General features: G+C 39.6%; 1 protein-coding gene across 1 annotated transcript; it reads left to right on the top strand.

The window, feature by feature from the left end:
- The first annotated feature begins 1,137 nt into the window (after nt 1-1,137).
- On the top strand, nt 1,138-17,031 carry zgc:162472 (uncharacterized protein LOC553495 homolog). The gene is made up of 27 exons (XM_063478119.1): nt 1,138-1,179; nt 1,975-2,174; nt 2,268-2,910; nt 3,047-3,150; nt 3,553-3,618; nt 4,212-4,367; nt 4,722-4,855; nt 5,619-5,713; nt 5,806-5,860; nt 6,286-6,420; nt 6,543-6,788; nt 7,004-7,067; nt 7,154-7,325; nt 7,426-7,538; nt 8,115-8,499; nt 8,664-8,798; nt 10,395-10,431; nt 10,526-10,639; nt 10,738-14,174; nt 14,400-14,454; nt 14,562-14,715; nt 14,808-14,946; nt 15,034-15,067; nt 15,161-15,262; nt 15,378-15,609; nt 15,710-16,019; nt 16,115-17,031. Exons 2-27 carry the CDS (start codon nt 1,981-1,983, stop codon nt 16,211-16,213), a joined length of 7,410 nt encoding a protein of 2,469 aa, XP_063334189.1. The 5' UTR covers nt 1,138-1,179; nt 1,975-1,980; the 3' UTR covers nt 16,214-17,031.
- The last annotated feature ends 411 nt before the right edge of the window (nt 17,032-17,442 follow it).

Genomic DNA, 17,442 nt, shown 5'->3' with positions numbered 1-17,442 from the left:
CTGAGTGGTGATTTGTGACAGAAGGACAGAGAGCAGAAGAGAAAGGTTTACAAGATGGTGGTGAGACCCATGATGTATGGTTTGGACACAGTGGTACTTAAAAAAAAAGACAGGACACAGAGCTGAGGCGACAGAGCTGAAGATCTAAAGATTTTCACTGGGAGTGACATGAGTGGACAGCATTAGAAAGGAGAACATCAGAGGGACAGCTTAGGTTGAGCTGTTTAAGAGACAAGATTGAAGTGGTTTGGACATGTGCAGAGGAGGAATAACAAAAGATGTTGAATATGGAGCTAGCAGTCAGGAGGAAAAGAGGAGGAACAAAGAGAAGATTGGTGAATGCAGTGAAGGAGGACACGCAGAAGGCTAGTGTGGCAGAAGAGGATGCTAGGGTAAGGTGGATAATCTGTCATAATCGGAGTCACCAAAAGAAGATCTTTCTGAAAACAGTGAGCTAAATCAGATTAATTAGAGGAAACTGAATGAGAATCAATATATTTTTGATATAAGGATTAATTCTTTTGATAGAAATTGCTGGGCACTGTGTATGAGGTCCTGTTTACCAAAACCAAACAGATAAATCCTACACAGATTTAGAGTCAGTCATGGGGCTGACCAGTTATTATCCTATTGGTTCAATTAGTTTATAGTAATGGGTAGCAATAAATCAGTTAATAGTTATAGTTATATAATAGTTAGTACTCTGGAATCTTGGTTTCTTTTTTTTAAAGACTAAATTTACATGTAAACATAACCTGATAAACCACCATAAAAAATCAAATATTTCCATGCTACTTAAATATGTATATTAGTTTGTTTCTCAAAGAAATGAAAAGAAATGGGTTATTTTCAGGAGATAAAACATGGTGGAGGAAAGGCACAATTTAAAATCACATATTTTCTTACACTTACATTTTATACTGACATATTTTATACTTTACACTAAAGCTTTGTTATTCTTTCTTTGTTGTTGTTGTTGTTATTACTATTATTATTATTATAAAGCTTAGACAGTAAAGCTTAGACAGGATTGCTTACAGAGACTGCGGTCTTACCTCATCCAACTCTTTTGAACCCAACTACATTTCCCATAACCCCCTTCACTCAGGAAACTATTACGTCACTAAAACATGGCGGATTAGCGTGTGCATTGGGTCCGCTACTTACCACTCCTCGTCGGTAAATGAAGGCTTATTTCTTCCACAAAACGACATATTCTTAGCCAGGTACGTTATTACAAGTAAAGTAAAAGATGTGGACGTGATAAAAATATCAGTGAAGCGGTCTTAGCTTCAAAACTTCATGAAAAGGGCGACCCAACGCATGCAGAGCGTCACGCTTAAAACAGTTTTTACCCGAGTTTGAGTCCAGCTTGTGCACTTTCCCAGTCTTTCTCCACCATTAAGATTGCATTTTGCGTAATTTTCACTGGTTTAAATTGTGTTTGTTGGCATATTCCACGTCTGGCGGTGTTTCCGAGTGATTTTAAAGCGTTTGTCATCAAACTTAACGGCCTCTCGACTGTCAACGTCACCAGCCTTGTCAACAAAGTAGCTGAGTTTTGCATTTTTCAGTAAAAGAAGAGATCATTTAAATACTTTTTGTGCAGGCGAAGTTTATTGTTTTGTAGGCGGAATATGCCTAAGCTGCAGTAGAGTTTGTCAACACTGAGACGAAGCAAGTGCATATTAGTGTCGAACTCCATCCATGGAGAGATGTTTATGTGTTCATTTCTATTCAGTAAATAATTTCCTGAAAAGCTTTATGTAAAGACGAGATTTGGTGCAGAAAAAAATCCCCACCTGTGACTGCTGTTCTGTAAGGGCATCTTTCCTTGGTTGATTTCCAGAGCAGCTTTACAATACCTGCATAAATTTTGATGGCGTATTAGGGCGTTAGATGGAGTTTAGCAGTATTTCATTTGCAGATTGATGTCAGGCCATTTGTTCAGTACTGATGCAGCTTTGCTTTCAGGTCAAAATGTTCCGTCGGTCAAGATTTAGTGTGCGTCCCAATGTAAGTACAGCAGGGCGATCAGCATCAACACCTCCGGAAGCAACTCCAGCAAATCAGGAGGCCAGTGAGGCCCCGAGAGAGGTCGGGGACAGCAACAATGCTAGTGCTCTGACGGATAAGTCCGACATTACCCTGTCAGAAAAAGCTGCAGCTTCAGGGTGAGTTTAAAGTAAAGTGTCTTTGAATTATTTTAGAAGCCTTAAGACTATTTGTTATGTTTGACAACAATAACTTTTCTTACTACGGTTTAGGGATGGCAGTGAGCAAAATGTGGATGGTACCAGCTCTTCAGCGGCTGTCCAAAGAAGGAAACGATTTTCTGTTAAGCCTAAAGTGGCCCCTGGCCGCCCCTCCGCTCTCTCTCGGACACCAAAGTCTCCCGTCAAAGCAGTCTCTCAAACATCTGTTGATTGCTCTGGTGCGGGCCTTGACAAGGCAAAAGCATCCAGTCAAACGGGAACAACAGCAACTCCGAAGGGACTCCAGTCTCCAAGGCGACGCAGGCCTTCAGAAGACAGCAAGCTGCCTAAAATTCAACCTAAACCCACCTCCATTTCTTTGGACGCTTCAGAACCTTCAGCTGTTTCCCCAGCTGTACAATCAGTAGAACAAACCCATCTTCCAGCAGACAGTAGCAAACAGTCAGAGAACATTTCAGACAGACAAGTTATGGAAGCTCCTCCCAGACCACCAGATAGACCCTCCATACCAGACAAAGAATCTACTGAACTTTTAGAGAAAGCCAAAACACTTGTATCATCAAAGACTGTTCCTTCACTGACACCATCAGCACTCTCCCTGAGTAGACTTCTAAATGACCCATCAGACGTACAAAGGCTTGTGAAGGCTCAGAAGCTCAGAGATTTGCTCAGAGAGGAGAGACGCAAAGAAAAAGTGAGTCCTTGTCATTAACTAAGCATTAACCATCTTTTCTCAGCTGTCTGAGTTAAATAATGTATTAATCAGATATAAACTGTTAGCTTTATCATGATTTGTTAACTGAAAGGTGTGATGTCATTTGATTCTGCAGAAACTTAAGAAAGCTAAGGCCGTTCCGAAGGTATTTAATTTAGATCCTGCCAAAATGACCATGCGGGACCTTATCCATTATCTTCCAACGTCTAACCCCATGACGTGAGTATCTTGCAATGTTGTAAGTTGTGAAACTCATGTAATTATGTGATGTTAAAGTGTGGGGGAGGCCATTGTTCAGGAGGCAGAGCAGGTTGTCTACTAATCAGAAGGTTGGTGGTTTGATGCTCGACTGCTCCGTTGTGCACGCCAAAGTATCCTTGGCAAGATACTGTACTACAAGTTGCTTCCGATGTGTTCATCGGTGTTAATGTTAGGTAGAAAGCACTTAGATGCAAAAATGTGCTTTTATGAATGTGTGTGTAAATGGGTGAATGAGATATGTTGCATAAAGTGCACTCCTGTAGAACAGTCCAGTCCATGTACCATATATTTCACTTATGATGTTTTATATTGATGAACACTGATTTTACTTGAGAAAACTGAATTTTGAAATTCTTCCAGATCTGGTGTAGAAGAATTGACTGAAGAGAATGAGACTGTGCTCCCACCTTCACCAGGAAGAGAAACGTATGTTTGTCCTGTCATATTCTTTAAATCATGTTTTTTTTATTTTATGGTTTTTCTACGTTAAGCCTGTAATTCAAATGGAAACTACTTCAATGTTTGACATGCTTTTTTGTCACATTTTCTTATAATATTTAAGTTTAAAAAGTTATGTTTTTTTTAATGCTGCAGAAGGACACACATGAATCATGTTCTCACTGTGTGCAATTGCTGATCATCTGTTGTTCCTCAAAGAAAGAGTCATAAACACAGTTTTTCATCACAAAAAGTATTATGAAAAAAACAAACAAAACAAAGTTGAACACTAGAATTGAGTTTGTCCCAAGCCAAACATTATTCTTTTAACGTGTTAATTCACAGTCTGTTTGAATCACTGCAAAGTGACTGCACATCTGATACAACAGAGAACTTGGTTTAAGTGTTTGAACTTTTTGGCGCACTTAAATGTGGAGGCAGCAGTGCATTTTAAACAGTTTGTCTTTCAAAAGCTGTGGCTTGCTGCACGTTTCATAATGTGTAGAAAGTTTGTATACCAGTTGCTTGTAATAAATTGATTTTTCTTTATTTTCGTTCTTCTTGTTTTTTAATGTTTGAAGGTCTCCAGAGCAGGCACAGGAACCTGAAATCCTCCCTAATACCATGGGCAACACAGAGGAAGAAGCAGAGGAGGCAGAGGAAGAGCAGGAAGAAGCACTTATGGTTCCTCAAGTCAAAGTTGCAGAAGATGGCTCACTGATTATTGATGAAGAGAGGTTAGTAGAGATTTGTAGACCATTTGATCTGTATCCCCGGGCAGGGATAGCTCATTAGGTAAAGTGGTCGCCCCATGATTGGAAGGTCGAGGGTTCGAATCCACTGAACTGCTACTCTGAGGTACCCCTGAGCAAAGTACCGTTGTGATGGATTGGTGGCTGCCCACTGAGTCAATGGGTTAAATGCAGAGAGTAATCGCCCTACAGGGGATTAATAAAGTATGCATTATTATAATTATTATTATTTTTATTATTTTACCCCGTCCATATAAACGAATTGCTTTCCTATTATGATATTGTAGAACGTTTGAACAATTTATAGGCTTTTTAAAACCCTTTCATCTTATCTCTCAGCTTAACTGTGGAAGTCCAGCGAGCCAAAGGGCCAAACCCAGCAGAGAATCGAGACCCCATCTTTGAACGAGGATCCACTACAACTTACTCAAGTTTCAGGAAACCGAACCATGCAAAACGCTGGACCAGCGAAGGTGAGACAGCCACAATATTAAAGTAACCTTATGCAAAGCAGCACTGGCCTTGCAGAGCAAAAGCACGAGACATTGGAAGCAAATCCGTGGGTTGTGTGATGGGTCTTGTTTCCCCATCCCACTGATACTTTATCAGATTGGGATCTCAGGAGTTCTTAGGTTGGATTAGTTCCTTGTGTTCTTTGTTATTTTCCTTGACTCCTGCTTGAGCAGTTTTTGTTGTGTTGCAGGCAGCATTGTTCTTCTGAGGAGGCTATTGCTATCAGGAACTGTTGCAACATAGATACTGTATATAATTTGGTGATTAAAGTTAATCCGAGACACGCCACGTTTATATGGTAATGACTGGTCAATTACAAGTTTGCCTGCACTAAACTATAGCTTGTTGTATCCTCCTTTCTGACCAATGGGGACCATAAAACAAAGAACAAGAGAGCAGCAGTAAAAACATTTTAATTTACTTGCTATTAGAAATATTGCAGGTAAAGGCTCGTCTGCACTGACTCATCTTTTCAGGTCCTGAAGCCATCTTTTATATACAGTCTGCAGTATAAGTTAAGAGTGTGGCATGTGTCTAATTGAATGCAGAAAATTATAACATTATAACCACACAGTCGATGCTGTGCACTTCACATGTGAATGGTTATAATGCAGTGGCTTATCAGGTAAGATAAGCCACATATATGGTAACATATTAAGTGTTTTTATTATTTTGTTTTGATGCCTTTTTTGTGATTTTTCTTCTTAAATTTGTTTTCATCAGAGACAGACATGTTCTTCCTGGCACTTAGCATGGTGGGGACAGATTTTTCTATGATTTGTCAACTGTTTCCACACAGAGCTCGATCAGAGATAAAGGTCAGCGATAAATACAAATATGCATGATAAGAAGAAAGAGTTTAAAGTTGAACTAAATACACAGAACTGCAATTTTGAATTTGATCTTTCAGAACAAATTCAAGAAAGAAGAACGAGAGAATGCTTGGAGGATTGACAAAGCTATCAGTAAGTATTTAGTAAGTGGTTTTGTTAGGTTAACTATGTAGCTCTATGCTGTGTAAAGTTTGAATAATCTTCAAATGTAATTATTTACGTATGTCATTTAAAGGTTATATTTAATTGAAAATGGTAAAAAGACAATATATCAAAATTCAAAAAAAGAACCTGGAGAAGCATTAAAGTAATATAATATTAATTAGTAACAACTAGAGAGAGAGGAGATTATGCAGCATAGTGGGAAATACACGCGCGCACAAAGTTCTGTGTTTTTGTTTAGTTAATTATAGAATCCAAAGTGTTCACAGTATTGTATTTTTTTCCTGACATTTTACACAGTTGCCAAACGTTTTGGAATCAAAATAACCGAATGATTAACGTTCTGTGTGTACATTCTTAAATTTAATTTAAGTTGGCTGATGATTGTTTTTTAGGAGAGAGGCGCAAACTGGACATAGAGTACTTCTCTAAGCTGTTAGAGAAGATTTTGGAATATCAGAAAAGTAAGAAGAAACTGAGATCACTGGCTGAGAAGAAATCGTCCCAAAAGGGCAAGAGAAAGACAAAAGGTAAGATACGTCAACATGATTTCTTTTCTCATGTGATCATTGTAGGTTGTATGTGAATATTTGGGAATTCTCCTTTAGCTTTTCTCAATTCAAAAGTCTATGTGCTCTTATTCCTTCTACAGCCAAAAAATCGGGAAGGAAACTGAGTGATGTGGAGGAGGAAGATGAGGAGGATGAGGATGGAAAAGAGGTCCTGGGGTTGGAAGAGGAGGAAGAGGAAGGGGAGAAAGAGAATGAGGATCTCTGTAATGATGGAGAAATTCCTGTTTCTGACGCTAAGACAAAAAGAGGCAAAAGAAAAAACAGACAAATTGCTCTGGATGAGGAACCAAATGACAAGAGAACCAAACGAGTGAGCACTGAGCAAGGTACGGGGACTGTGAGTGGTTTTGTTGTTACAAAACATGTAGGTATGTGGTGTTTTCGTGTTAACTACCTTTTTGTCTGTTTTTTTTTTAAACTATATTTCCTGAAAATTAAGGATAATAACTTTTTTTTCCTCAAAATCCCCACTCGTTTCCTCATGTTTTCTTGGCTTTTGTTAAAGTGCCACGCCATTTTTATTTTGCTTTTAAATTCTCAGGTGAGGACGGCGTACATGAAGATCCTGAGGCAGAGCTTCCTGACAACCACAAAGACTCAGACACGTAATGACACTAAAATCATATTGCTGTAAATATTATTTTTTTGTACATATCTCTGCGATTAAAATCAGTCTCTTTCAAATGTTTAGGTCAGAGAAAACTCAAAATGCAAATACAGCTAAGGACACTGCAATCAAGCCAGCTAAACTCTCACGAGGCAGAGCATCAAAACCACTACTGCCTTTAGGCCGCAAATGGAGTAAAAAGCCTTCACCTTGTACAACAGCTAAAAGTACTTCATTGGATGAAGAAGATGAGAGTGTAAGTGGTTGAACTTGTAATAAGGTTATTTCATTTTCTGTTTATAAGCCTTGAAACCTTTTTATGAATACTGGCTTTGCTTTACTGAAACTTACTGTAGGTAAATAAAGATGCATCATCTTTAAGCCAAGCCAGCAGGGAGCCAGTCGGTGATGATATTTCCTCAGAAGGGGAGGAGGAGGATGCCATCGTTAAACCTCCAAGACCTACCAGGTACATGAATTTAATTTACTGAAAAACTCTCATTCTGACACTGTATCCAACTGTATCCAGCGCTTAACAAATTTGTTAGACCACCTTGGTTTTTAAACTAAAAATTAAATATTTGTTCAGCATATTTGTCCAGGAGTAAAGGATTTCAAACTGAATTCATGTTTGTATTCCCAGATTTCATCCGGCGCACTAGACTTCTCTGAGAAATCAGCAATTAATCAAGGATAACATTCAATGAAACAATTGTTTCTGTTCACGAAGCAAGTAAATAGCTGTAATTTGACATGTTAATCAAAACATCATAATGTGCTTTACTGTTTTTCTCAGCATTGTATTGGCGGATTACAATAGAAATTATTCCTTGGCATTAAAAATAAAAATATGACTTTGATTAAAGAGTTTACACATACTGATGGATTCACCATTACAGAAACATATAAAAATGTTTTTTGTAATTACCAATACTGGTAAATACAGGGTTGTTTGTCATCTTACATTGTCTGGTGGGCTGAAGATTTAAGAACAATATTCATTATGAATAAAGTGTTTTCATTAGTGTTTCATTTTGTTTTGTAGATGTGGTAGAGTGCCTAAACCCATCAAGCCCTTGACTTATCCAGCCAAAGACGAAGTACACTCTTCTGCATCTGAAACTACACCAGCCTCAGCAGCTGGGTCCACTGCCTCTGCTGCTAAACCAAAATCCAAACAGGCAGCCAAGAAGAGAATCCTACCACAGCATGATTTGGCACCAAAATCCAAAAAGTGTCAACTTGTCACTCTCACGGCTTCTCAGACAGAATTTAGTGATGAGGACAGTCATCAATGGCAGGATGAAGAAGTGGAGGAGGTGGAACTCGCAGGTAGCCCCAGTAAAGACAGCAGTGCACCTGTGTTTGTGCCTGCCGGCCTGCACACTCCTCGTCCTGAGATTAAAGAAGTGGATGAGACAATTGCTGAGGTATGATAAACACTTTCTCCATCACATGCCTCACTAAAACACCAATCATTCTTTTTATTTTGAAATAATTCCCATGACAAACATTTTTATGTTTTGCTTTACTTTTTATTTGCGCATGGTTTTACATTCCAATTTTCCTCTGACTCCTCTTATGCCACCTGTAGCTTGATATCTTGGCCACTATGCCTGATGTTTTGGGCATTTCCCAAGATGCACTTTGCCCCGATTCTGCTTGTGAGCAGGCACAACATGAGACAGGGTCAGCTGAACCATGTGAACATCAGTTGGACCTGTTGATTGTAAGTGACCTATGCTTAAGAAGTAGTACCAAGTTAATTAAATCATTAACCCCTAATAACAGATCTGGGGTTAATGATTATCATTCCAGAGCACTAATTTTGAAAACACAATTTTATTTATTATTAAAGGATCAACACCGAATAAGTTCAACCTTTTATTTTTATTTTTTTCTGCAGTGTCTTTCCATTTTTGTTTTGAATGCATGTATTCAGTATGTAGTTGAATTACTTATACAGCAATCAGGCAAAACATTATGGCCACAGACGGGTGAAGTAAATAACATTCATTATCTCATCATCATTGCACCTGTCACTGGGTGGGTTATGTTAAGCAGTAAGTGAACATTTTGTCCTCAAAGTTAAAAATAAATTGAGAGCAAAATGTAAAAGGATTTGAGTTTGACAAGGCCTAAAGTGTGATTGTTAGACGACTCTTGGGATGTTCTCGGTCTGCAGTATCTGTCAATGAAGGAAGAGTGGTGAACCAGCGATAGGGTCTTGATAGGCTCACTGATGCATGTGGGGAACGTGCATCAGTGAGCCTTGGCCACCCATGACCAAGGCCGGCCTGTGTGGTCCGATCCAACAGATGAGCTAGAGTATATCATATCAACAAGTTAATGCTGGTTCTGATTGAAAGGTGTCATAATAAACAGTGCATCACAGTGTATGGAGGTGCATACCACAGACAAGCCAGGGTTCACATACTGACCCCTATCCTTCACCGAAAGTGCCACTTGAGCATCAGAACTGGACCATGGAGCACTGATAGAAGAAGGTGGCCTGGTCTAATTAATCACATTTTTTTTAATGTCACGTGGCTGGGTGCATTTGCGCCTCTTACTTAGGGAACACCAGGATGTGCTATGGGGAGAAAGCAAGCCGCCAGTGGCAGTGTGATGTTTTGAGCAATACTCTGCTGGGAAACCTTGCGTCCTGCCAACCATATGGATGTCACTTTGTCATGCACCACCTACCTGAGCACTGTTTCAGACCACCCTCATTTGGCCTCATTTGGAATGATAATGCGCCCCGCCACAAAACTAAAATGGTTCAGGAATGGTTCAAGGAGCACAACAAGGAGTTTGAGGTGTTGACTGACTCCCAGATTCCCCAGACTGCAGTCCAATTGAGCAGGTGTGGAATGTACTGGACAAACAAGTCTGATCCATGGACAGCCCCACCTTGCAACTTATAGGACTTAAAAGTTGCTAATATCTTGGTGCCAGATACCACAGTACACCTAGAGGGGTTCTATTGGAGTCCATGCCTCGACAGACCAGGGCTGTTTTAGCAGCAAAAGCAGGATTAACACAATATTAGGCCTGTGGTTATAATGTTATGCCTGATCGATGAAAATTATAACATGCATAAATAACAATGTGGTTTGTAGTGAACCAGTTCAGTGATCAATAAGATTAGAAAGGTGCCTAAAATGTCATCTTTATTTGCTATACAGTCAACTGTAGATGTACAGATGTAGAAAAAAATTGTAAATGAAGCAGTGTACTGTACTTCATGTTTTTGTAAAACAGCTTTTGTGAATAGAAAGGAGAGCTTTTGGTGCTATTTATGATATTTGTGTTTGCTTTGCAGGATGTTATAGAATTTATTTCTTCAGAACATGCAGAAGGTATGTTGAAGATGTTTTATGATTATTTGCTTATGAATTTTATATATAGTTTTAGATTTAAAGTTCATATTTTTTGTTTGTCTTTTTATTTCAGTATCTGAAGATCAGAGCTACAACGAGGCTGCTCAAACCCTGCTGACCATCGGAAACCTGACTCACGTCTCTCAGTCGGAACAGAATCAAATAGACATACAAGATCATGTAACAGGTTAGAAAGACAGAAAAGAGTCCTTATAATGGACAGTTTCATTTGTTGTTAGACTGAGCAATAGTCAATGTAAAATGTGCCATTATGTTTAACTGCAGGGACGGCATCAGCTGATGTGAATGAAACCACCCACCTAGAAAAAGAGCTTGTTTCCGATGCTGCTATACAGGAGGAAAGTGCCACTCCTTCCGTGTCTACATTTGATCAGGAAGTCACACAGACATCGGAGACTGTGGCCACTGTGGAACAACAAGTTAGCAAAACAGTCAGTGATGAAATGGCAGTTAAAACCAGTGATGAGCCACATCCAGAGAGTTCAAACAAAAATACTCTACAAACCAAAAGAGGTCACTTTTCCAAAATAAAACCTAAACCTAACCTTGGCCGAGTCTCCAGGACTGTACAATCCAAATCCCAACCAGATATATCTGCAGCAAGGACAGCTGAAGAAAGCCACACAGAGTCTGCTAACATTAAAGATTGTTCTCCAGCATTGCTAAAAGCTGACATTTCCTCTACTGAAGTTAAACTAACAGCAAATCCATCTGAGAGTCAACCAGATATTGTTGGGGTTGAATCAGTTGCAGAAATCCAGTTCCAGAGCCACAGCTTTTCTGAATCTACATTTGAACCACATAGGGATCAGGCCACGAGAGAGACAAAGTCATTATCTGAGCCCACAGATGAAAAACTTACTTCCCATGTTGAACCTTTTGAGACTGGTTTTAAGGATCCGCCAAACTCTGACTCACTCATCACAGAGGTTGAAGAGGAGTTATGTTCAATTGTGTCCCCAGCCAAGGAGAGCAGTGATAAACCTATGGGTGAAACACACGCAGGAGAATTATCTGTCACTGAAAAAGGAGAAAGTGAAGTCTCAAATACTTGCCAATCTAGAAGGAGTCGATTGCAAAAAGTCAAACCTAAACCAAACCTGTCACAGACCTCAAGGACTGTAAGGTCTAAACCTCAAATCACAATACAGGTTGAAGAGAGAGGCTCAATTTCAGACTCTACATTCCACAGAAAAGCAGAACCGTCATGCACCACGTCTGAAGAGCAGGTTCAAAGCCCAGACCTTGATTCAGTAAAACCGTTATTGAACTTAGGCTCTGCTCCTACACCCCCAGATGAACTGTCCACGAATAAGGAGAAAAAGCCAGATGCTGAATCACAACAGAGTACCCAGGAAAACCAGAACTCTGAATCCCAGTTTGAACATGGCAAGCAACCTAGCAGTGACACGGGGTCAACTTCTGAGTTCACTCTTGAAAAAATGACATCCCATGTTGAAACTACTAAGAGTAGTTGTGATAAGGTGGTGACAACTCACTCGGCAGTTACAGTGTCGCAAGTTGGACAAGAGGCTAATGTAGATTCAGCCCCAGTCCAAGAAGGTAGTGACCAGCCTCCTGTGTTTACCACATCTGCGGAAGAGCTACCAGTAATTCAAAAAGAGGGTGAAGTTCAGAGTGAAGCATCTACATTTCAGTTGAGAAAGACTCGATTACCAAAATTCAAACCCAAGCCAAATCTGCTACAGACATCAAGAACTGCAAGATCTAAACCCCAAACCACAAAGCAGCCTGAAGAGAGAGACCCCATCCCAACGCAAGACCCCAAATCTCGCAAACAGTCAAGATGCTTAACCACAGAGGATGAACAACCACGATCATCATGCTCCGCTTCTCCTGAAAAACATGTAGAAAGTGTAGATGCTCTTTTACCAACAACCACAGATGGTAGACCGGACTTAGGTGCAGTAATAACGGATTGCGGTCCCTCACAATACCAGAACTTGGAATCTGAGTTTGATCTCAAAGGGAATCAAGTCACTAATGACACAAAGCCGTCATCTGAGCCCACAGAGGAAAAAGTTCAGTCCTGTGTTGAAACAGCCAAGAGTGTTTTCAATAATTCAGCAACATCAGACTTGGCGATCTCAAAAGTTGAACATGAGCCATGCACAGAATCAGAACCAGGTCAAGAGAGCGCCGAGAAACCTCCTTCATGTGTTTCACATCCAGAAGATTTACCTGTCAGGCAAAAAGAAGTGAACAAAGACACAACTACTTCACCATCTAGAAGGAGTCGAACGCAAAAGGTCAAACCTAAACCAAATTTAGCACAGTCCTTGAGAATTTCAAGGTGTAAACCTCAAACTGTAAAACCGGCTTTAGAGAAGGACTTAAGCCCAACTTCAAACATGAGATCACCTGAAAAAACAACAGCAAAGGTGGAACCACAACCAGCATGCACCCTGTCCTCTGAAAAACTGAGTGAAAACACTGACCCTGCTTCAGTTTTAAAACCATCAATAAATATAGTTTCTACATCTACACTCTCGGAGGAGCTATCAACAAATGAGGAGTCTACTTTAACAAATGTTAGACTAGACTTGGGTGCAGCAACTTCAGATCAGAGTTCCTCAGAAAACGTGAACCTCTCTGCATCACAATTTGAACCCAGCAGGGATCAGGTCAGCGGTGAGACAAAGTCAGCATCTGATCCAGAAAAAAATATGCCTTGTATTACCACATCTGTGAGTAGTTGTAAAAATGTGGTGGCACCTGACTCAGCAGTCACAGTCTCACAGGCTGGGGAAGCAGGTGATGCAGAATCAGCCTCACTCCAAGAGGGCAGCGTCCACCAGGCTGTTCTTGTTGCACCTCTTCAAGAGTCACCGCTTAATCAAGAAAAGAGTGAAGCTGAATCTGCTTCTCAGTTGAGGAGTCGTCGATTGCAAAAAATCAAACCCAAACCAAACCTGCCACAAACACCAAGAACTATGCAGTCAAACTCGCAATCCACAAAAGACCCTGTTATACACAAGCAGGTTGTGGAAAAATCCTGTAGCCAGACTTGTGTGTCTGAATCAAGTGACTACAGAATGAAAGATGCAGAAGCCCAGCCATCTTGCAGTCCCACCTCTCCAGAAAAATCAAATGAATTTAAAAGTCCTGATGCTTATTCAGTTTCTGAACCATCACTGGAATCTGGCTCTTCTAAAAAATGCCGAGAGAAAATATCTTCAACAGAGAAGGAAAAGACAGATGCTGTATGTGGACCAATGTCAAGCTCAGTGAGCTTGGAACAAAATATCCCACAAAGATTGCGGCGGTTTCCCAAGGTCAAACCGAAACCTAATTTGGGATCATCCTCTAGAATTACACAGACAAAACTACAGCCAGCTGATATCAGTAAATCTGCAGAACATGTTGATACAATCTCAAATATAGCACCAGCACAAGACCCTGGGGACAATAATGATGCACAGAAATCTGTGAAATTGCCAGAGAAAAACCTAACATCAGGTCTTTGTTCAATAAATGTAGAAGTCTGTTCAGTAACATCTCAACCTGTAGACTCAGAGAAAGACCTGGGCACCTTAGACAGTAAGGATCCCCATCCAAATGATCCCAGCTCTCCTCTTGGATGTTTGGCACAAGTTAATGAACAACAAAGTGAACATGACCACCCTTTAAGTAATTCTGAAGTCCCTCTGGTTCCTGTGAACCAAGTGTCTTCTACCCAGGTAAGATCAATAATGACTCTGTTTTGTCTGGTCTTTAATCCTTTTGCAAGCTTTGCAATCAAATCTGTTAATGTTGTGTCAAGACTTGCTAATTAATATAAGTTAATATTATATATCCAATCCTAACAGGGGTAGTTAGAGGTATTCTCCGGTAGTCAGTAGTTTTATAGTGAAAAAGCCTCTTTTGAGTTTCCTTAAATGTTTCTCCAATTCTGCTAATCCTAGAATACATCAACATTAAGTACAAACGACATCCAAAGTTTTCCAATATTTCAAGAGAGTAAGTCAATCATATATTATGTTCCAGTCATATCACTTAAATTTTGTGTAAACTTTACATAATGTTATTCTTGATTTGTTTTTTCTTTTTCTTTTTTAAAATTTCAGTGCTGCCAGAGAAGGTGCCTTCAGATCCTGACGAACCATTTTTCATCCTCTCTCTGACTGAGATCCCGCTGTCCTCATCAGGGGAGGTGGTGAACAGTGCAACTGAGAGCCCCTCTTGTCTTTCTGTAACAGAGTCATCAATACCTCAACCAAGGTTTGTGTCTGCTTTTAATCAACTAGCTGTGTGAGCAAGCATGTAGTCTGTTTAGTTTGGTGTCTAATTCTGTACCGTACTTCATCCTTTAGTGGTGTTTCTGGAGAGAGCGTGGCAGCGGCAGGAGAGGGGTCTCTGTCTAATGTCCCCATGCCCATGTTCAAAGAGATAAAGAGTGTGACAGGCCTCATCAGTGTGGAAGAGACTGTGCTGGACCCATCTACACTGATCGTAAGTAAAGTTGTAAAGAACTGTTGGCGATCAGAATGTCAGAAAGTCTTTTTCACACGCTGTTTTTTTTTTTTTTTCATCCATCAGGATCATAACATCCAGAAAACAGTGGATCCACAGGGTAGAGTGACTGCATTATTCTGTCACTTTCAAGCCACTGATTGTCATGCTGATTCATGCTGTGTAACTTTAATTTTGTGCTTTAATTGAGCAGAACATACTACAGACAATCCACCAAAGTTTCCAGATGCAGTGGACAATAATGAGCCTGAAGCAGCACTTAACAAGCAGAGACAAACAAGTATCGGAAGAAGAGGTATGCAGAGGATAAATACATACTCACCAAATGCACTTTAAAAAATGTGTGAACATTTTTTAAATGTGTGAACATTAAATGTTGCTTTTTCACCCTGTATGAATCTTTCAACCAGCCAAACTGCAGGTTAAACCCAATGCAGCGAGGAGAAAACAAACCAGCAAGACCAAGTCAGTGAAAGCAGCGGAGTCAGCGCCTACCCAAACAAACACCACCCAGGAGCCAAAAGCCAGTGATGCTGTCACGGAAGCACAAAGGGGAAGTTGCAGCCATGATGAGGAGATTGTGACAGATGGAAAAGGCACTAACAGCAGCTTAGAAGCTCAAACTTCACAGAGGTGTCTGAGGTGGGTGAAGAACGGTTTCATTTTGAAAAATTTGCTCTGCTTTCACATTGGCTTCTATCAATTATTGAGAAATGTTTAATTTTTTTCTAATATCTAACAGAAAACCCAAAGGCTCTCTTTCCTCGCTTTCTGTAACAAAGAAAACCAGCCCTCCACAAAATCTTCCACCTAGCAAACCAGTTTCCAAGCGATCTAAGCTTAAAACGCCATTGACTGAAGGACAACAATCTTTGCCAGAGCCTGTAGCCTCCACATCACATGATGTCCCTTCCACACAAAGTTTGACACAGCCACTAAAGGAAACCCGTCCAGCATCGATTACACTGCTAACACAAACAGCAGTGAACATCAGAGAGACCTGTGATCAAAATCCCAGGAGCCCAGATCCTAGCACTTCACAGTGCACAGAGGTAGGAAATGTACAGGTGGATTGAAGCTGTTTTTCATTCAGTGTAATTCATACATGCTCACATGGAGATGTGCTCTTTGTTTTGTTCCTTCTTAGCAGGATGACTGTGTGGACAGCTGTGCTCTTGAAGAGGAGCCCACCAGTGTGTCTCAGTACTTCTTAACCAACATTTTCACAGAAGTGGATGAGGGGTAAAAGCCACCTAAGAAGTTGGATTAAGAAGTGGAATTTGTTGGCTTTTCAAATTTTTATTTCTGTAAATAATAATTTATAACTGAAAGTTTGTTGTTTTGTTTTTTGTTTTTTTTTTGCTTTTAGTTTTAATTCTTTATTCACCATACTGATAAATACAGTTTCACATTTGCAAACATTTACTAGAGTATCAGTTTGTTGAAATAACATTTTAAACCTCCGTTAGTTTAAATATTAAAGCACTGTACAAATGGATAACAAAACATTTGTGACTCATAGTTTGACTGAAGTGGTGGCAGCTTTTGCTGAATTTTTCATAAAAAATACTTCAAACCTCAGATGTCTTACCTATTTTTTTCTTCTTTTTGATGCAGCTGTGAATTTGTAAATAATGTACATGGTAGCAACTTTTTTAAAAATATTTTTTTGTCCATTCTTGATTAATTTTCAGATAACTTTGACCTCAGGAAGAAAAACACAGTTCGGTAGATTAAGACCATGTACAGTTGTACATTTCAGTGTATAGCCTTTTTTAATGTCTCTTCTGTGTACTTTAGAAATGTAACATATGTGGAAAATAAAGACAGAAATTCTGTTTAAAAAAAAAAAAGGAACCCATTCAAAACATAATAATCAAACTATCAAAGAGTTTCTGCCGTATGTTAATATGTTTATATATAGTGTTGAAATAGTAGTTACTGACTGTACCACACAGTTATGCACCGTTTGACTTCTTGTTTCATAAAAACACATTGTGTTTTCTACCCTAAGGGTTACATTGGCTCACTGAAAGTGAAAGATGTAATTCTGTAAGATCTGAATAAAAGGTATTACACCTAGATTTGTCTTGTCTTAATGTACATGCATGCTAGTTTGCGGTTGAAAATGGGTTTACAGCCTAATGATGAAACAAAAAAGCAAATAATAATAATAAAGATGCTTAAGAATGAGTTAGGACCTAACTGTAAGCTAATATGTTGAGCATCACTTCCCTTACAACTGCTGATCCAGGCACCTTGTACTAGATAATGACAAGTTGCTAAACCCAAGTATTCATAATTTGTGGCATTAAAACTGCTAATCATGTATTATATGTTACCCCAACATGTGCTGCTGATTAGTTCTCATTACTGAAGTACCGCTTCACCATTACTTACCAGTTCTTTGTAAATTTTAATAAAAGTGAAGCCCTGCACACTACTTCAGGATCACCTCATTGCTATGCAGTAATT

The sequence above is a fragment of the Pelmatolapia mariae genome, linkage group LG7 (genome assembly GCF_036321145.2).
Source record: "Pelmatolapia mariae isolate MD_Pm_ZW linkage group LG7, Pm_UMD_F_2, whole genome shotgun sequence".
Taxonomy (NCBI): Eukaryota; Metazoa; Chordata; class Actinopteri; order Cichliformes; family Cichlidae; genus Pelmatolapia; species Pelmatolapia mariae.
Note: the sequence above shows the minus strand (reverse complement) of the source record. Positions and strands in the feature narration are given on the sequence as shown.